Here is a 20,954-nt window from a genome sequence, read left to right as displayed (position 1 = left end):
AAAATTGATAACCATTAGGGGTGTAACGATCCATCTACTACATCGATGTATCGATTTATATTCCTATGATCCAACTACATCGATCTGTGCTCGGCGAGTTGGCCTTTTGGACAACATATATCGATCTAACATCGTTTTAAAATGTAATAAATCGATTGTATTGATACTAGGAAATAACCCATTGGATTTAAGCACGTCAGACTTTATATGGATGTTTTTTCTTAGCACTTTTAATGATAAAGGCTTTAAACATTACTCGATTCAGTCTGCCTATCCGTGACGTCATCGCGCCAACAGCAGCGCAAAGGCGCAAAGACAACCAAACATAGCATGGCGGACTACAGAGGAGAAGCCGACGAGCGAGAAATTATCAAGCCACCATTGCGGTCCAGTGTGTGGAAACACTTTGGCTTTTGCAAAGACGGAGATGTTCTAAATAAGTCGCTCGCTGTTTGTAGGATATGTAAAGGTCAAGTAAAGTACAACGGCAACACGACAAATCTCTCCAACCACCTACTAAGGCGCCATGGGATTTCACACAACACCGACCGTCCAGGCACCTTTTGCAGCGTTCCCGCTGCTACAGCAGCGAAAGGTAAAGTCAACTCTGCAGAAGCCTCAGGTCTCGCCTGCATGTTTAGTCAGAGGCCAAAACTCAGCTCGGGCGAAAAACATCACGGCAACAATTGCCAAGTTTATCTGCAAAGACATGCGACCCTACAGTGTGGTTGAAAATCCGGGATTCCGTGAAATGATTCAAACATTGGAGCCAAGGTACACAATACCAAGCCGACCACACTTCTCAGAAAAGGTTATTCCTGCATTGTACGAAAGTACTAAGAATGATGTGAAGCTGTCGCTTTCTCAAGCTGAACGAGTAGCGATAACGACAGATGGCTGGACGTCATGCTCAAATCAAGGGTATGTGACAATTACCTCTCATCACATTGATCCGGAGTGGAAAATGAAGACCTTTGTTCTGCTAACCAGAGTTTTAAATGAAGCCCATACTGGTAAAAATATTGGCGCGTTACTGCGTGAAGCCTGCATGGAGTGGAAAATCTACGACAAGAATCCTGCCATCGTCACAGATAACGCCAGGAATATGATTGTGGCCGGTGCAGAAGCCCAGTTCAATCCACACATTACCTGCTTCGCACATACACTCAACCTTGCCTCGCAGAAGGGTTTGGGGGTGGACCGTGCTTCCAGGTTGTTGGGGAAAGTGCGAAAAATTGTTGGATATTTTCACCGCAGCCCGATTGCATGTCACGCCCTATAGGAAAAACAAACTCTGATGGATTTACCAAAACATAAACTGATCCAAGACATAATCACCAGATGGAACAGTTCATTCGAAATGCTTGTACGTTTTTTGGAACAACAGCCAGCTATAATGGCAACTCTGATGTCTAAGGATCTACGAAAGGGGGTCACAGATGTAGGCACGCTGAGTGAGAGTGATATTGCCAACATGGATGACATTGTTCAGTTGATGGGTCCTGTCAAAATGGCAACCACTGTGATGTGTGAAGAAGACCAGCCAACTCTCTCTGTAATTGCTCCTCTTCAAGCAAAACTGCTGAAACACCTACAGCCATGCGAAGATGACTCAACCCTGGTTGCAGAGATTAAGAGGGTGATGGCCAGTGACCTCTCCACACGCTACAGAGGCACCCAAGATGCTCTCAACATAGGTAATTAATTTGGAGTCTTAATTAAAATCAACTTGGTTAATATTTTAGGTTATTAGACTGTATTAATTTGTAAAATGCCACACCTTTGCGTTTTCAAGTTTGAATTTGAGTTGTTTTTTCATATGGAAAAGTAAACAAGATATCTGCAATACAATTCTTAGTTCATGGTGGCTTTACATCATCACTGTGCCACATTTCTTTTAAACATACTAAAGTTTAATCTTCTGATTATTTTGTGTATGAGGAGGTGGTCATCACTTGCAATTTCAGGTCAACTTAATTTAATAATGCAATGAATGCAATATTCTTGTTCTTTAAACAGCATCAGCGTTGGACCCGCGATTTAAAGAACTGCCCTACCTGGAAAAAGAGGACAGAGAACAGGTCTACACAAAACTGGTTTTTGAGGCAGAAGTGTCCCACCAGGTAACTCTTCTCTCCTCTTTCCTCTGCTCTTTTCTCTTCTCCCCTTTCATTTGTCCTCTCTCAAATCTCATCTGTTCTTTATCTTCCTCTAAATTTATGTGTGCAGTATTACAGAGCAGAAATTTGAACAGTTCACACATTCTTACATCAATAGATGCAAGCAATGGGAAATCAGGAGGAAGACGAGGGAAGCTCAAGCACAAAGCTGTCAGGATTCAATGAAGAGACCACAGGTGTGTTTCATGTGATACCAATAAAAGATTGTTGTTGTTTTGTATTAATGAGAAACATGACTATATTTTGAAATATATTTCTTATATTGTAGCTCCAAATTAGTCACCTCCTTGTAAGAAGAAAGCCTTAGATGCGCTGTTTGGCGATTCCTTCACCCAAAGAGAAAGAAAATCCACAAGCGAGACAGCCAGAGCAGAGGTGTTAAAGTACCGAGCAAAAGATGCGTTGCCTTTGACTGAAAATGCCATGAAGTGGTGGAGATCTCAGGAGAAAGAGCTACCTGTACTTTCCACCCTTGCTAAACGGTACCTGTGCATTCCAGGCACCAGTGTGCCAGCAGAACGAGTTTTTAGTACTGCTGGCGACATAGTGAACGCACAGAGAAGTGTTCTGCAGCCAGATCATGTTGATCAGTTGATATTTTTGAAAAAAAATCTGTAGTCATTGAAGAGTAGCCTAGTAGGTTACACTTGATCTTTTGTTGAATATTGTTTGTTTATTAAAATGAGAGTAGTAGCAGGTTCATCCACTGCTCATTCAACCTGAAGAAATGTTGGTTGCACTTTATTTTTGATATTAATACTGTATTGGTATTGTAATGTTGAAAAACAAAAGCAGAAGTAGTAGGTAAACCTACTGTTAATTCAACCTGAAGAGATGTTGGTTGCACTTTATTTTTTATATTAATACTGTATTTGTATTGTAATGTTGAAAAACAAAATCAGAAGTAGCAGGTAAACCTACTCTTTATTCAACCTGAAGAGATGTTGGTTGCACTTTATTTTTGATATTAATATTGTAATATTTTTATGTTGAAAAACAAAAGCAGAAGTAGCAGGTAAACCTACTGTTGAAATGTTGGTTGCACTTACTGTACTTTTATTGAAAATGTATTGAATATTGAAAATGAGATCAGACAATTTTAACTTCCTGTTAATTCAACCTAAAGTGTTGTTTGCACTTTATTCAAATAAAATGTGAATGCATTTGCCATTCATTGTTGTTTACTTGTTTATTTATATTCATAATTAATTGATACCTGATTCCATTACAAGAAACAGGAATCTAGGGAAACTTCACCTGCACTGTCCAGTATCCAGGTATTTATTTCAGTCACACTGGTTGAATTTTTGGCTAAAAGGTTACTGAATCGATTTCAAGTCACTGAATCGTTTCGGATCGTATCGTTCTAAATGAACCAATATCGTCCTTGAATCGTATCGACAACCACGAATCGTGATACAAATCGAATCGTTGTTAAAACGAATCGTTACACCCCTAGTTTACACTGATACGTTCTCATACTTACAGCTATACATACTCACACTTTCATACTCACATTCACACACGAACCCCACCTTCAACAGGTCTGATCACATACAAGGCCCCTGGATAGGCAATCGAGTAGGCTACTTCCTTACATCAAACTAGATGTAGCTCCGGCGCTGATGTGCTCTGGCATTTGCAGGACAGAGCGTACTCACCAATTCTTTCCCTCTCACTGTTTATTCTCTTCCCCTGTCCCCCTTGCGCCTTATCGCTCTGTATTTGTATCTGTTTATGCAACCTATCTTCCTTGGCCATGCATGTATGTGATAGAGACAGAGATACTAATACTTTATGGGAATTAACCCTGTTCTTAGAATCAGCACTGTAGAACATAGCGTGTATAATAAGTATAGTGTTAATTGCAGTGTAGCCTAGGTTGCCTCTGGCTATTGTTAGAAATTGCGTAATTCAAATCTGGTATTGGAATAAGAATCAAGAGATCTTCAATCCAAGCTTAATTTATTATATGCAAAATGTATGTATGATAAGTATGAAGGTTCGTATATACGGGTCCACTGAAATACCACGCAGGGCACTCAGAGAACTAAAAAACTGTTTACAGGTTCTTTTCTCAAATACTCTGACAGATAGTTCCCACCTCTTCTGTTGGCCAATCAGAGTAAAGGACTGAGTGTGGTTTAGCCAATCCGTTGGCGCAGGGGTTGGTCCCAACTCCTCTTCTCCATTTATTGCACACTGTTGCCAGGCATAAGTTGCTATCATAATAACCTGTGGAGTCAGCACCCAAAAGACACCATTCCACTGTACTCCATGTACCCACGTTCAAGGACAGTTTCACAGACAACAAAGAGAGAGTGTTCGTATCTGTGAGAAATACAAGTCTTATCTCATCCTAGCCCCTAACGTTCCCCACATGAATAACAGGCGGTTATGTGAAACAATCCATATCAGTACAGTGCTCCTCATTAATGCATTCCTTCCAAGCTATTTATCACATACAGATCCAATTATGAGAAAAATAGAACCCAACACTATGAATGTTTCTGTACTTGTATCAGTACATTTTTGGCTAATAACATAGACCTAACAATTATTGTAAATGTGTGTTTACCTTGTGTTATAATAACCTATTTTCAATATAAATGATAGGACTGACTGAAAAGCTGACTTCCTTCATTATAGGCTCCTGGTTGTAATTATTACATGTGTAAGCCCACAACAGCATTGCTGTTAGATAGCTTCATTTATTTAGTTAGCTATACGAAATTAATAATAGCCTAAAATGTATATTAGCTGTATGGCTAGCTTTATTCAAAATAGCAGAACATACCTGCCAGGCGACAAGTCAGCTCTCCCGCGCAGCCTCTCTTTATGCGAAAATCGTCATGCAGACTTGTGCCCTCATGGAGATTCCGTGCAGTGGATAATTAATACTGAGGTATTAATTTGTGATACTTTACTAGGCTAAAACAAGGTTTACTCGTTCATTCGTGTCGGTCAACCACTGAAAACATAAATGTGTCAAACTTTGTCTGCCTCTTCTTATCCATTTGGTGGAATTTCAACCATGCTCCGTCTTCTCTGCTTCCCACCCCTCCTCGTGCACTTCTCCAATCCTCCCTCTCAGTCTCACAACAAGAGGATAATGCTAGTGTCTCGTTTCCCCTAGCAACTAGTTGCTATAGGAATATTCCTTAGTAATTCAAAGTGTTGATGATGATGATGAAGAGTCCAGATGTATGACCACGATAGTTAGATTAGGCTAGTTATTCAATCAAACACATTTATTTTACAATTATAGACCCCTAACCTAGGACGAAATGTGTCTCTTATAAATGTCTGTGTGCAGTTACAGGTAGCATACTCCAAAAACTAGAGAAAATTCGACAAAAAATATATTAAATCCACCTTTTGCACAGTCCTCGGCATTTTAGCTGTGCACATCTCACATTTCCCAACACCGTTGCAGTAACTAGTCGTTTCTATGCGAAGCGGCTGCGGCCGCTTGTAGAAGTAGCCTTAATGACAGCACTTCCCACAGTGCGACCAAAAGAAAGATCTACACATATGAAAGCGGTATTTATCGCTCAATACAAAAAGTGGATTTAATATTTTTCTGAATATTCTCTGTTTTTTGGAGTTCCACCTGCAACTGCACACAGATGTTCATAAGAGACAAGTTTCTTCCGAATCGAGAACAAAGAAAGTATCGCCAAGGTTTGTAAAAAAATATCCTGATTATGGTAAACAGCAGCCTATGCAAGATCTCAGATGAGCTTTAGCTCTGCCACTGAGGTTCGTGTTTACATGGCTATCTAGCAGTAATGTTAGAGGCTACTGGCTTTGATCCAGTTAGTCTACTGGGAGGAGAAGATTTGTCTTTCCCCAGGATACCCTTGCTTGTGGAGATAATGCTAGCAACCGAATGCTTTAATAAAGGATGAAGGTATAGTAGACCCAAGTAGCCTATTGTAAACTGTAACACATCTCACAATTAGAGTAACATGCAATTTTATCATTGGGGTCATCACACTTTGTGCTATAGAGTATAGACTGTTGGGTTTAACAACATTTCCAAAACTCCATACCTGATCATAGGCTTTGTTTTGAAATGTGTATGCCAGTTATGTTAATTTTATCACCAGCACTTTTGGAACCATAGCACCACTGTAGCTATATAATCCAACCACCTTGACTGATGACTGTCAATTCCTGCTGGAAGTTTCTAACTTTCACAGACTAACCAACCTTTTCTAACTTTCACAGACTGACCAAACTTTTTTCACAAACGTTTTTAGAGTAAGATTGTTGGTCATGAAGATGTCCCTTTCCTAAAATAGTGTAGCAAACAAGGGGCGGGGAAGCGAACCCAGGTTACATGCGTGAAAGGCAAACACCCTACGCATCGCTCCAACAGATTTAACCCACTTGGTCAGAATTGTAATGTGGCTCACTGTATTAGCGAGGATCACTACACCGTTTCGACCACTTTGACCACCAATATGCAGCCTACAGTTTTTTAGAGAGACAATAGATTTGTGGGAGTCCTACGTAATTAAAACACTAACCAGCCGTAACATACGCATTCGATTTCTATTGTCTGCCATTTTCTTTTAGCCTCTGATTACTTTTATCTCCTAATGAAGATTTGTGTTGGTGTACTGGTTTTCCTCAACAGCCACCCTCTTTGGATGTATTATTGTTGCCGGCTGTACAGCCAGAGCTTGTGTGCTCGCCCAGGGTTTCAATTTTAGTCTATTTTAGGATTAGGGTTATGTCATGAAACGTGGGCTACTAGGCCTACATTATAAATATGACACAATCAGCATTTCACTTTGGATATGAATAATCCAAATTATCAATCAGTTATCAAAACGCTCAGATATAACCACCAGGGCAGGAGGGCGAAGAGATGAGAAGAGTAGGCTATCTCAGCTGATTTATGCAGGAGATTTAAAATAATAATGTAAAACATATCTGTAGGCTTTTTAGTAACTATTTGAATGATGTTTTAGTCCAATGCATGTTGGTTGAACGCTTTGACACCTTGAACGTGAAAGTGAGTGGTTCAGTGAGTGTCTCCACCTAGAACATCACAGAGCTGATGAACGCAGCAACGTTCTTTTTCAGAACCATGGCGAGCGCATTGTGACGCTGTCCCTTCTACTCCTACTCAGAGCCATAGATACAGTATTTTCTAAATGGTTATACTCCTACTGTTCTCTAAACAATGGTTTCATAGTTTACAATTGTATAAACTCCCAAATCATGCTCAAAATTCAATTTAATTGATGTCACTGTTGAGTGTTTTTTAATCAGTTTGATAAACATGTTCATCCCATTGTGACATAGCCAACCATGACTTATGGAATACTTTGACGTATTAATGGTCCCTATAAAACCCTGTAATTCTAAGAAAGAATTGTCAGATGGTTTTGAACTCAGTCAAAATCACTGCAGTATGTAGAGCGATAATGAGTAGGTCTATGTTCAGTCGTTTGTTGAAAGCGACCCCGCTGAGATTCCTCCGCGAGAGGTCGCTTCTGTGTGCAGCTGACCTGTTGTTTGCGACCGGTTCGGCAGTCTACTTTCATAATAATATGTCATTTAGCAGACGCTTTCATCCAAAGCGACTTACAGTCATGCGTGCATACAGTTTTTGTGTGTATGGGTGGTCCGGGGGTTCGAACCCACTACCTTGGCGTTACAAGCGCCGTGCTCTACCAGCTGAGCTACAGAGGACCACATATAGCAAATATTACGGTATCGGTGAGGATGCACTGGCCACCGTGGAGAGCGTGGACCGTGTTGTCACGGTTGAGGAGGGTAAGTTTACATATTTGACAATGTCTAAATAGTAATAGTCCCAAATGCCACCCAATACCCTATTTCTTATTTTGACCAGGACCCATAGTTCTATGGTTAAAAGGCGCTGGTCAAAAGTAGTGCACTAAATAGGGAATAGGGTGTCATTTAGGTAGCAATCATGGTGATGACATTTTTTTACAGTGTAGCCCTAGATTAACAACAACAAACAAACTTGCTCCTTTGAAACCAAACCCTTGCTTTAGGTTTAATTGAACATGTTGGTACATTATGCAGACACATAAATACATATGATGTCATACAATATAAAACACAAGTAAATATATGATCAGCCTAACTACATGGACAGATGTCTGGTGTCTTGTAGCTAGTATTTCTTAAACTTAGAGAAAACAATCCTTTATTGTTTTTCATAAAGATAATGAGCCCACCCTGGACCAGGAGGACCCAGTCCTTGTTCAGGTAAGAATGCTGCAGGCCTATCAATAGCTTGGGTGCCAGTCTTTCCGCTCTCTTGCCAATTCCAGCGTGGCAATATGATATTGGCATCACAATCCCATAAGGAGTGGACAGAGAGCTGAAACAGACTGGCACCCAGGCTATAACAATACTGCTTCATTAGCAGGATTGGTTCAATAACAATCTGTCATTCAAACTGTCATTTTACTGACTCATAAATTGATTCTGATTTTCTTCCTTAGTATGTGGTTGAGGAGGTTGGGCACCGGCCCTGTCTGGCTTTAATCCCTTGGTCTGGACCTCTGTGGGTTCCCAGCTCTGTAAGTCCATCCATTCTGATACTCTTTGGTCTTCTCTCTGGTCTTAAAACTGGTTTATGTACTTTAAACATAAACATGACGTTTTCTGAAGAACAATATGGAAATACATTTCTGGAAACATATTCCCTATTTTTTATAACTGCAGCCAACATATTACCTTACCCATGCTGGGAGGATGCTGGTGAGAGAGCTGGCAGTGTTAAACACGCAGGTAACCATGCAGATTATTGGACAAAGCTCATCTGATCTAATAGGCAGGATTACCTTCAGTATCCACTACGGTAGTGAAATACTTTGATGTTCGTTCCCTCATTTTCTCACAGATATTCACAGTGGAGCAGCCCATTTTCATCTGTTTCACTCCTGCTAGGAGGATGGTATGGAATGAACTGTCCTCTCAAAATGAACAGGTAGCCATTCATATGCAGGTACCTCAGATGTTTCCTTAACCTTTCAACACAGACCTGTGTAGTGTCTCAGAATCTATCATGCAGTGGCCTCCTCTTGCGATCCTCCCTATTCCAGTCTGTCAGTCCTATAGGCTACCTGTCTATCATTCAAACTGACTCTTAATTTAATCCTGTCTTGTTCCTTAGTATGTGGATGAGGAGGTTGGGCACCGGTCCTGTCTGGCTTTAATCCCTTGGTCTGGACCCTTGTGTGTTCCTATCTTTGTGAGTCTATCCATTCTGATACTCTCTGGTCTTTAGAGGATATTAAAGATTAACATCAAGTCACTAGTTTTCTATAAAACCACATAATGAAAAAAACATATTCCCTTGTCTTCATAGCCTGTCTTCTCCAAGGCCAAACCAGTCTACTACCTCACTCGTGCTGGGAGAATGCTGGTAACAGAGCTTGCAGTGTTAAACACACAGGTAACCAAACACATTATTAACCAAAGCTCATCTGATCTTATAGGGAGAATTTACTTTACCCTGTTCCCTTTTTTTTCACAGACTTCCAAATTGGTTATTGAGGAGCCTACCATTCACCTCACTGAAGCTGGGAGGCTAGTGCTTGACGAACTGTCAGCACCTTCAGATAGCCATTCACAGGTAGTCAATCACATTATTAGACAGTCATAGCTGATTAGTAATAGTACACATTACCATGTCCTCTATCTCCACAATTGTGTGTCTTATTAATCACAGAGCAATCTCTATAATTAGGGGATGTCTTTGTTTTTCAGCCAAATAGGGAAGACTCTGGTTTTCCCTATGAGAAGTTGCAGCTGGTTGGGAACTGGGGTTCGTTTCATTTCCATTACTGGAATATCCATTATGGACGAGTGCAGGTACTTCAGACATATTCTTAACATTTATGAACACACCTGTGTATTTGAACTCCCAATTGTCTCAGGGTTTTCTTTTGTATGTCTGTCCCTAATTGAAACCTAGGGGAAACTTGTCGTACGAACATCATGTGGGCTCTATATCACTGCCAGGGATTATACTCAGAACTGAAATCGCCTGCCAAATGTTATAGACATCTACAGCTAACATATAGAGAGAGGTCTGGAGACTGAAGGAGTTTTTTCTTTATAGCAAAATGAAGAGGACATGCATCACCTGTGCATTGTGAGGGGAGTAGAGAAGCAGCTGTGGTGGAGCAGAGTCATCCAGGAAAAAATCCTGGACCCATGGGTGAGAGATTCTCAACTGGTCTTTCGTCTCAAATGCACCTGATTTGTGTCAAATGACGCACATGCTATATGTCTACTTATATTTTCTGGATGAAATGTAATGTTTCTCTGTCTCTTTTAAAGGGTCTCGTCCAGGTGGTCCTCACCAACAAGAAGCTGACTGGTATTAAGGTACAGTCAGGCAATTTTTCACAGAAAAAATGTAAAGTGGCAAATGTCCATTTACCTATTTGAATAAATACATGTTGACAGAAAATGAAATTACACGTTCTAATCTCTTGCCTCATTTTTAGTTCCTTGGTAGAAGGATCCATGGACTCATGTCCTGCCTTGTCAAGAGGAGGTCTGAGTTCACCTATTATGAGGATGCCCAGGTACACCCCGTTGTTTCTCTGTGTTATGATTTATTTCAGTGTTTGGTTGAGGGGTTTTCAATATGGTGGTTTTCAGTGTTGGGCTGACAGTGTCACATGTTGTGTGTTAAACAGCAGGTGGATATCTCCACCACAGTGGAGGGGTACCAGGAGAGGGGGATGAGATGATGGCATATCAGTTTTCCACCTCTGACATCATCACCACCCCTCATGAGCCGTCCTCTGGCTCCTCTCACCAGTTCCCCAGAATTCTCCGCCTCCCCCCTTTCCCTTCCGATTCCCCTCCCAGTCCCCCTCCACCTTACCACTCCACCCAGGACCAGGACCAGACCCCTGACAGCACTCCTCAGGTAAAACTCTTTCTACAGTCAATAATTCTTATTTCATTTGTACTTGTGTGTACAGGTGTGTGTCATTGTTTTGGTATCGATAGGTTTGTGTTGTCTGTCAAGGGTCAAGTTGTTAGGTCAAGATGAAAGTATTGTTATGATGTCACTGAATGTTTTGTCTGCTTCAGTTGATGTTGCAGTTTAGTAGAGTTTAAGTTAATGTGATGTCTGTTTTAGGAGTTTGAGGAGGAGTTTGTGGAGGAGCAAAATAATGCTGCAGATGTGCCCCAGTTGCGGTGGGTTCGCTTTCATGTGTTCATCTATAGTAAAAACCTTTGCTTTGAAATAATCTGCCCAATATTGTAGTTATACAGATGTAGGATCTTAATTTGAGACAGTTTGCTACAGCAGGAAAATAATCCTGCAGCAACAGGATACATTTTTCGTTAGGGCAAATCGAGTCTAAAATTTCAAAGTGGAAATTACAAACTTGAAAATTCCAAATACGCTACAAGTTTGCATTTCCTGCCGTGCAGGAAAATTCTCAGCAACAAAAGAGTGATCAAATTAAGATCCTACATTGGTATGGTCTTTCTGAATCCTGCAGTTATAATATAGGCTAACATAAAATTATTTCTTAATTTCATGGCACTGATGTTTTAGCTTCTTAGGTTGAACATTTGTTATTGAACATTTCTATTTACAGGCGTTACTTTGAAAACCAAGGGACAACCAACTTCTCTCTGAGGCTGGCCGGTATCAGACGTGCTATGGAGGTGAGAAAATGTGAATTTAGCACTTTTTGTATTTCACTTCATGAACATTTCTGGACTATTTGTAAATGTACTGTCTTGTTCTCACAGGCTCTGACATCCTCAGACAGTACCTCCCTCAATTACCTCACCCACGCTGGGAGGATGGTGTTGAGTGGACTATCCGAGCTCAACCAGCAGGTAACCAATTACATAATTGTGCAACGTTCATCACACCAGATATATAGTTTCCACTGGGCACAGATGTCATTTCAACGTCTCGTTTTGATTTACATTTGGTTGAGTTGTCAACTAATGTGAATTCAATGTGAAATCCCCCCCAAAATTAACGTAATTGGATTTAGGTTAAAAGACGAAATTCCCTTACGTTGATGACTTCTTTCAAATCCAATCAGTTTCCCACTTTGATTCAACATCATCACATTGACATTTTTTATTGATACAACATTGATTCAACCAGTTCTTGCACAGTGGGTTACCTTTAGGCAACAGTGATTCATAGGGTTTAGTTGAAAAGTTTCAACGTCATACTAGCCAAACATTCGGAGGCCCTTTGAATTACAGACCTGAATCTTTGAGTTTATGATCTAAGTTTTAAGGAATTTTATGATTGTTTTGTTTTGAGGATGTGAGGCAGTTTCAGCAGGCCTACGACCTACTGGTGAACTTCATTAATGAGCCAGCAAACAGGGAGCGACTAGAGCAGGAGATGGCTCTCGTAGGAGTAGGTCTACATGCAAGCTTGAGCGTTAGCTGCAGGCACCGTCTTCTCATCTAACATCTACTCAATGAGACTTTCTAAAGTGCTTGTCAATGAAGATTATGTAATTATCCTATTTGTTTGACTTCAGATCGACCGCATCAACTTCGCAGATGTTTTTTATGAATTCGTTCTACTAAGCCTTCTAGAAGGAAAGACATCTCTTCCTATATCTGTAAGTGGCCCTAAGAATGGAACATCCTGTTGTTTATCTATGCTATACACACTGTTGTCATATCAGATCTGTAGACACTCACTCATGTCCCCTGTTCCTTCTCCAGAAGCCTGGTAGCTTCCTTTATCTGCTCCTGCAAGTCATAATGAGGATTGACCCTCCTGGAGGAGCCTGGACAGAGGCTGCTGAGAACTTCTACCTCCTCGTTAAGGTACATTTCTCTCTCTCTCTCTCTCTCTCTCTCTCTCTCTCTCAATAATAGTTGATGATGTGTCTGTTGTCAACAGGGCCAGATGAAGGCATGGCTAGAATCCATCTTCAACCTCAATGAGTCAATCTATGAAAGCCCAGAGAGGCTCTCGGGGAGGTGATGGGGAATCTAGAAATACAGGTTGAGTTCCTGCTGTCCAGCCTGGATTAAGGTTCCCAAACTGAGCTGAGGGCCCCATCACAAAATAAAGTGTTTTGCATTTAAACATTATCTGTATAAAGTGTTTTGCATTTAAACATTATCTGTCAATCGTAAACAAATGTTACATCATGTGTAGGGGAGAGTGGGGTAAGTTGAGCCATTTTTTACATTCAGCATTACTCTGTCAAGGGAAATATATTATTCTTTCAAAAATATACAGTATCTGTCACGACTTCCTCCGAGGCTGCCCCTCTTCTTGTTCGGGCAGGCTTCGGCGTTTGTCGTCACCGGCCTTCTAGCCACTGCCGCTCCTCATCTCATCATTCCATTTGTTTTGTCTTGTTTATTACACACACCTGGTTCATATCACCTCATTAGTACCTGTATAAGTGTTCCCTCTGCCCCCTTGTCTTTGTGTGTGATTGTTTATTGTGGAGGAGAGAGAAGCTCGGGTGGAGCTCCATGTATTTTGTATCGCTGGGAATATTCCCTGTGTGCCTTGTATTTTCCAGTGCCCCTGTTTTGCGCACTGGAGTGTTTTTACTAGGGGTGTAACGATCCATCTACTACATCGATGTATCGATTTATATTCCTATGATCCAACTACATCGATCTGTGCTCGGCGAGTTGGCCTTTTGGACAACATATATCGATCTAACATCGTTTTAAAATGTAATAAATCGATTGTATCGATACTAGGAAATAACCCATTGGATTTAAGCACGTCAGACTTTATATGGATGTTTTTTCTTAGCACTTTTAATGATAAAGGCTTTAAACATTACTCAATTCAGTCTGCCTATCCGTGACGTCATCGCGCCAGCAGCAGCGCAAAGGCGCCAAGACAACAAAGCATAGCATGGCGGATGACAGAGGAGAAGCCGACGAGCAAGAAATTATCAAGCCACCATTGCGGTCCTTACAAGAAACAGGAATCTAGGAAACTTCACCTGCACTGTCCAGTATCCAGGTATTTATTTCAGTCACACTGGTTGAATTTTTTGGCTAAAAGGTTACTGAATCGATTTCAAGTCACTGAATCGTTTCGGATCGTATCGTTCTAAATGAACCAATATCGTCCTTGAATCGTATCGACAACCACGAATCGTGATACAAATCGAATCGTTGTTAAAACGAATCGTTACACCCTTAATAACCATACTAGCAGATTTGTAGTAGCTGTTCAGAGGTTCATACAGCCTCAGGATCCTGGTCACACAACGTTCAAGGATTAGCCAACGGACCGAGATATGCAGGAGGACCTCCATGTACTCCGCTTCATGGAGCTCACAAAACTCTGTTTTAGACATTAAATCCATATCATATATTTTCTACAGCTCAGTATTTCAGTATTACACTTAATAGTATCAAACATGCATACCTGTCAGGTATCCTTTCCGATTTGTGCTACCCTTGAACCAGTAACCGATGTCCACTACCATATCCTCCAAATCAAAACCGGACACCTGCAATGCATAAATCAATCATAACACATTCAGTCAATGCACGTAATTAGGATACAAATAAAAAGTTACATGTAAAGATAAATCAGGCCTTAACTCACTTTAAAAAATCCCACTCCTGCAGCTTTGGCGGTGTTATGTGCCACATGACAAGGACAACCATGAATATAGGTGTTGGGATGCTTCTGGAGCACCCTAGAGGCAATGGAATTACGTGGTCCAATGTTCACAGCTGCATTGTCAACTGAGAGACCAATGCAGTTCTCCCAAGGGATGCCATGCTCCTCTATGGTGGAGTTAATTTTGGTGAAGATCTCACTTGCTGTCCCACATCTGTTCCCACTTGTTGTGCACATATTTAAAAACTGGTGGACAACTTTTCTGCCCATGAAGACCCGGACAGTAAGCGGGTTCATCTTTTCCACTCCTATAATGACAAGTTAGAATCATACAGATGTTCATGTTATTAGATGTTTAAAAATACACAAAGCACATGTTTTGCAGAGGAGAAAAATCTCAAATAGTTTGTGAAATACCAGTGTCATTCGACCCATCCGTAACAAGGGTATACAGGGCTTTTTTCATCTCCTTCACAAGCTCCTGTGTGAAATATGGTGCGAGTGCTTCATTGGTAATGCAGGATGACTTAGTCCTGGCACACCTGTACTCCTGCGCTGTCTTCGAATCTCCGAAACATTCATTTAGGAGAGGCCCCAGGTGGTCCGCAAAGGCTAGGGGGACGTTGTGAACTATTAACCCAGCTGTCATTTTGACCTCAGCCCTTCTTGTCTGTAAGAAATTAAAAATTATTAATCCTCCCAAAAGACCATAGTTTATTTAAAATAGACACCTGCGATAATAGGGCACAGGTAAAAAACACATTCAGCAACTAAGATCTCAAATTAAGAAAACTGGACTGTACTACACTGAAATACAAACCACAAATTAGTCAAAACTATCAACCATGTCTTTACCGTGATCAACTAGAACACAAAACTCTTGACTGAACCTTGACAGAATCATTACACATATCATACCTTAACCTCTTGTGCAGACATACCCCCAACAGATGGAACGGCCATTGCATATTGGGATATTGTGGCTGTGGACAGGAGAGCTCGTTGCTTATCTTGGTGGCCGTTGCTTTTTATATGGCGCACTACATCTTGCTTGCATGTTGCTGCTCCAGCCAGAGCACGACTCTTCTGGCCCTGCTGTTGGATTGGGGGGGACTCTGCTGTCTGTCCCTCTGTGTCTCCTTCCATCTGCCCTGTTGGTTGTTCTATTTGTCCTGTCTGTTGCTCCTCTGCATGTGCGTCAATCTGTCCTGTCTGTTGCTCCTCTGCTTGTTTGTCAGTCTGTCCTGTCTCCTGCTCTCTCTGTCCTTTGTGTTGCTCCTCTGTCTGTTGTCCTGTCGTTTCTATCAATCGTTCTGGCTGTTCTGTCAGTGTGTTTGTCTGTCTTTTCTCACTTGGCTGGTTCTTTAAATAAAATAAAAGGTTTCGCTTTTGTCCTGGCAAAGGTCTCTTACGGGACATCTTTGAAACCTTAAACAATTCAAATGGTCATGTTGGTTTAATAACTCTACTCTCAGTTACAAAAACATACCTACTTCTATTGCACACATTTCCTGTATTTATGTTAAATTCTTTGGAATACATCTTACCTGTTCGAAATCAGCTGAGTTTACATTCACCACACTAAATCATGTTCACACGCACGCACAAACAAATAATTTCTTTCAAGATTTAAAGTTTAAGAGAGTGAGTACTCAATTGGACGACATTTCATTGTTACATACCTAGTCTCAGCTCAGCTTCTTATCAGACTTCTTGAGGTAGTGACCGTTTCTTCTCCTGTTGTCTTTCGCGGCAATGGTATCTCTTCTCCTGTCGCTAACTTCGGGGTGCAGCGCATATGGTTCAGTGGCGCTCATCAGCGCCATCTACCGTCAGGGAGTTTGAAAAAAGGAACGAACGAGTCTCGGCCGATTTTTTTAGCGTGAGAAATTGGATGTGTGGTTGTGAGTGCGTGTGAAAACAGGCAAAAACGTGTGTCACACGGCGAAAGCGTGAGAGTTGGCAGCTCTGCTATTTCTACAATTTATCTTCTTAAAATGTGATGTTAAACCTACCCTTAACCACACTGCTAACCTTATGTCTAGCCCTAACCTTAACCACACTGCTAACCTTATGTTTAGCCCTAACCTTAACCACACTGCTAACCTCATGTCTAGCCCTAACCTTAACCACACTGCTAACCTCATGTCTAGCCCTAACCTTAACCACACTGCTAACCTCATTGACTACAGCTCAGCCTTCAACACCATAGTACCTCCACTTCGCTGATCCTCAACATAGGGGCCCCACAAGGGTGCGTGCTCAGCCCCCTCCTGTACTCCCTGTTAACCCATGACTGCGTGGCCACGCACACCTCCAACTCAATCATCAAGTTTGCAGACGACACAACAGTAGTAGGCCTGATTACCAACAATAACGAGACAGCCTACAGGGAGGAGGTGAGGGCCCCGGCGGAGTGGTGCCAGGAAAATAACCTCTCCTCTACGTCAACAAAACGAAGGAGCTGATCGTGGACTTCAGGAAACAGCAGAGGGAGCACGCCTCTATCCACATCGACGGGACCGCAGTGGAGAAGGTGAAAAGCTTGAAGTTCCTCGGCGTACACATCACTGACAATCTGAAATGGTCCACCCACACAGACAATGTGGTGAAGAAGGCGCAACAGCGCCTCTTCAACCTCAGGAGGCTTAAGAAATGCGGCCCCTTAACACCCTCACAAACTTTTACAGATGTACAATTGAGAGCATCCTGTCGGGCTGTATCACTGCCTGGTACGGCAACTGCACCGCCCGCAACCACAGGGCTCTCCAGAGGGTGGTGGGGTCTGCCCAACACATCACCGAGGGCACACTGCCTGCCCTCCAGAACACCTACAGCACCCAATGTCACAAAAAGATCATCAAGGACATCAACCACCCGAACCACAGCCTGTTCACCCCGCTACCATTCAGAAGGCGAGGTCAGTACAGGTGCATCAAAGCTGGAACCGAGAACAGCTTCTATTTCAAGGCCATCAGACTGAGGCCCTGTGTAGCTCAGTTGGTAGAGCATGGTGCTTGCAACGCCAGGGTTGTGGGTTCGATTCCCACGGGGGGCCAGTATGAACAAAATAAATGTATGCAATGACTAACTGTAAGTTGCTCTGGATAAGAGCGTCTGCTAAATGAATAAAATGTAAATGTATGAAAAAATTTGTGCACTCACTATCTGTAAGTCGCTCTGGATAAGAGCATCTGCTAAATGACTAAAATGTAAATGTTAAGTAAATGAATGTAAAGAACATAACCGCCTACTGGTAAAAAATAAAATAAGAAATACTGTTATTGATTGTATAATTCTTGTTGATTTACTGGTGCTATTGTTCAAGTATGCAATTTTGAAATGTAATGTCAGTCTTACTGTATTTTTGTTGTATTTTACCAACAAATTGCACTGTACAGGAAAAACGATTGTGTGTCCATAGAACCAGGGTCCAGTCTACTCACGAGTCTCTAGAATACAAAAAAAGTTTCGTTTTAGCAAAAAGCTAGGTCATAGGAAGTGTTGCTGGACTTTTACTGTGGTCAAACAGCATACAATGTGGTACAGTGTATTGCATTGGGGGCTATGGAGGGGGCAGAGTAAAAGCCATTAACAGGCCGTATAACACAGTCCCCCTTAAAGCTAAACATATTCGGTTAGTAGAGAACAGGGGCGGTGTGTTCATTAGGGCGATATGGGCGACGCACTGCCAAACGGGAAAAGGAAGGGATTTTTTTTCTAATCAATTATATCACGGCAACAGTAGTTATCAGTGTTCTAATCTAGACGTCTGATCTGCCACTAAATGTCCAATCAGGCTAAAGTCGTGCTTCAAATGTCCCCGCCCGTTTTGGGGCGATTTCAGTCAGGTTGAAAATCGCCCAGAAGTCTCTCATAGCCTCTAATGTAAAATCAATTTTTTTCAAATATCAGAGCTTTCAATACAATCTCTATGGGATTCTGAGGGCTTGCACTTACGCGCTTTCGTCATACGTAACATAACCATGAACGTAACTAAGAAAAGAGCGGGTAGCCTCGTCAATCAATTCATTACTACTGTCAACATGGCTAGCCTTCAGTGCAACTCGATTGTCTCTTTGAAAGAAGTTCCTTTTTGTCGTGCAACAAATCAAGATAAATTGGCAACGAAACAATTAGGACCTCCCAGACCAAATTTAATAATTCAACAGGTTTCTACTAAAGGGGGAAAGTCCTACACCCGAGGATTTTCCAAAAATTGGTATGAACGAAAAATCTGGCTAGCAGGCTGCGATGTAGCTAATGCAGTTTTCTGCTACCCCTGCTTACTCTTTCACCCTGAAGGCGGCACGGCAGACAGCACGGCTTGGACAGCGACTGGTGTAACCGACATGCACCATCTTTCAGAAAAGATTAAGAAACATGAGCTGTCAAAGACCCACATGGATAGCTGTTTGAGATTGTCTGCTTTGGGGAGAGTGAACATTGTCACTCAACTGGATGAGGGATACAGGCTAGCTGTCCGCCGCCACAACGATGAGGTTAGCAAGAACCGCCACATCCTCAGCCGGCTAATCCAGTGTGTGAAGTTTTTGCGGAGTGTTTGAGTTAGCTTTGCGAGGCAAAGATGAAACGGAGGGCTCCACCAACCCTGGTATTTTTCTTGGACTTGTCAACTTTGTGGCACAATTAGATGAGGTGTTTGATGACCATCTTAAAAATGCTAAAGTTTTCAAGGGCACAGAAGAAGGACATCGATGCTGTCTTCATCAAACGTGCCCTCGACAGCTTCACAAGCAGTGTGCAGGCCATAAGGTAAGATTAAACAATATCATTCGATCTTTCTCAAAGCAGAGCTTTATTTGAAAATGTATGCATGAAAGGAGACATCATCATATTTACAAATCTATACAATTGGCCAGAATATGGTTGTTCATTTTTACAAAGCCATACAGATAGCTGTGTTTACCTTTTCTAGAAATTATTTTCAAATTCTGTTTTCAGGCAAAATGTCTATCACTGTTCATTTTCACAAATCTATACAAGAGGGCAGAATATGGAAGTCTATAAAAATTTCTTATTACCAATAACTTGCATCAATGTTTTCAGTAGCCTCTATCAAAAGCTCCTGCTTGCTTGTTGTGAATTATGCTCAGGTGCACATATTTCCAATTCAACCATGAGGCCTTTTTGAAGCAAGTAATGTGTATATCAGTATTGACTTATATGCTGCCCCTGTCTTCATGTTGTTGCTGGACATATCTTTTTTAAAATGTGTGTAGGTCACCTAAATCATCAGAAAAATTGCCCCCCCTGAGAATTTTTTCAGGAGCCGCCACTGGTAGAGAACCTACTGAGTATTTTCCACCTCACTTTAACTGAGACAGTAACGTTTTTTTCTCTACCTACAGTCCAATATGTATTCCATGTACTACCTGTCTCAAACAAACTGGGGTGAGAAATACTCAGTAGGGTCTCTACTAACCAAAAATAGTTCGTTTTGGAGGTGGGGGCATTAAAAGCCAGCAACAGGCCCCATCCCAAACTAACTATATTTGGTTAATAGAGACCATACTGAGTATTTTCCATTTTCCACTCCAGAAAATCGATAGTTTTTCCTGTAGTGCAATATTTGTATGTGCTGTATACAGAAACGTCTTATTCTTTATTTGACCTTGGAACATGTCTTAAAACCCACATTTAATGCAAATGTCACCTACATATGAACATATATGAATCATTGTTCATGTTTAGAGAATTATTTATCATATATCATGAATTAATACAGGTTATTGACACTTTAATACTATTACGTGAGAGACTTTTACTATGAACATTTTTTTGAAATTCCGTGACTCGGAAGTGTTTTTTTAGTGTTCCTGACAAGACGCTGGTACAAAAAGAATTACACTATTTTTGAGCTATATAACTAGTGTTAGAAATTGCGTAATTCAAATCTGGTATTTGGAATAAGAATCAAGAGATCTTCAATCCAAGCTAAATTTATTATATGCAAAATGTATGGATGATAAGTATGTTGGTTCGTATACGGGCTCACTGAAAAACCTCGCAGGGCAGACAGAGAACTAATTCATTGTTTTAGATTCAATACTCAAATACTCTGACAGAGAGAGTTTTCCACCTCTCTGCTGACCAATTAGAGTAGACTTGAGCGTGGTTTAAACTTACTC

General features: G+C 41.3%; 3 protein-coding genes across 4 annotated transcripts; all 3 read left to right on the top strand.

Moving 5' to 3' along the window:
• The first annotated feature begins 338 nt into the window (after positions 1–338).
• Positions 339–2,896, top strand: LOC123491503 (E3 SUMO-protein ligase ZBED1-like). 2 transcript variants are annotated; one of them, XM_045222327.1, is made up of 4 exons: positions 339–1,697; positions 2,020–2,123; positions 2,278–2,356; positions 2,449–2,896. In XM_045222327.1, exons 1-4 carry the CDS (start codon positions 1,298–1,300, stop codon positions 2,457–2,459), a joined length of 594 nt encoding a protein of 197 aa, XP_045078262.1. In that variant the 5' UTR covers positions 339–1,297; the 3' UTR covers positions 2,460–2,896. The 2 variants fall into 2 exon arrangements, with proteins under 2 accessions (XP_045078262.1, XP_045078261.1); XM_045222326.1 differs by lacking the exon at positions 2,449–2,896 and having other exon boundaries at positions 2,278–2,442.
• A 4,943-nt stretch (positions 2,897–7,839) lies between these two features.
• On the top strand, positions 7,840–10,939 carry LOC123491437. Its single transcript, XM_045222216.1, has 13 exons — positions 7,840–7,973; positions 8,392–8,435; positions 8,675–8,752; positions 8,898–8,963; positions 9,076–9,180; positions 9,349–9,426; positions 9,544–9,630; positions 9,712–9,810; positions 9,945–10,049; positions 10,300–10,398; positions 10,521–10,568; positions 10,691–10,771; positions 10,886–10,939. The coding sequence occupies exons 4-13, from the start codon at positions 8,928–8,930 to the stop codon at positions 10,937–10,939; spliced, it is 792 nt and encodes a 263-aa protein (XP_045078151.1). The 5' UTR covers positions 7,840–7,973; positions 8,392–8,435; positions 8,675–8,752; positions 8,898–8,927.
• On the top strand, positions 10,939–13,179 carry LOC123491436. The gene is made up of 8 exons (XM_045222215.1): positions 10,939–11,121; positions 11,338–11,396; positions 11,807–11,876; positions 11,964–12,053; positions 12,499–12,597; positions 12,725–12,808; positions 12,915–13,019; positions 13,096–13,179. Exons 1-8 carry the CDS (start codon positions 10,939–10,941, stop codon positions 13,177–13,179), a joined length of 774 nt encoding a protein of 257 aa, XP_045078150.1.
• Positions 13,180–20,954: the final 7,775 nt, after the last annotated feature.

This window comes from Coregonus clupeaformis, chromosome 8, assembly GCF_020615455.1.
Source record: "Coregonus clupeaformis isolate EN_2021a chromosome 8, ASM2061545v1, whole genome shotgun sequence".
Taxonomy (NCBI): Eukaryota; Metazoa; Chordata; class Actinopteri; order Salmoniformes; family Salmonidae; genus Coregonus; species Coregonus clupeaformis.
The sequence above is the reverse complement of the archived record's forward strand: the minus strand, read 5'-3'. Positions and strand labels throughout refer to the sequence as shown.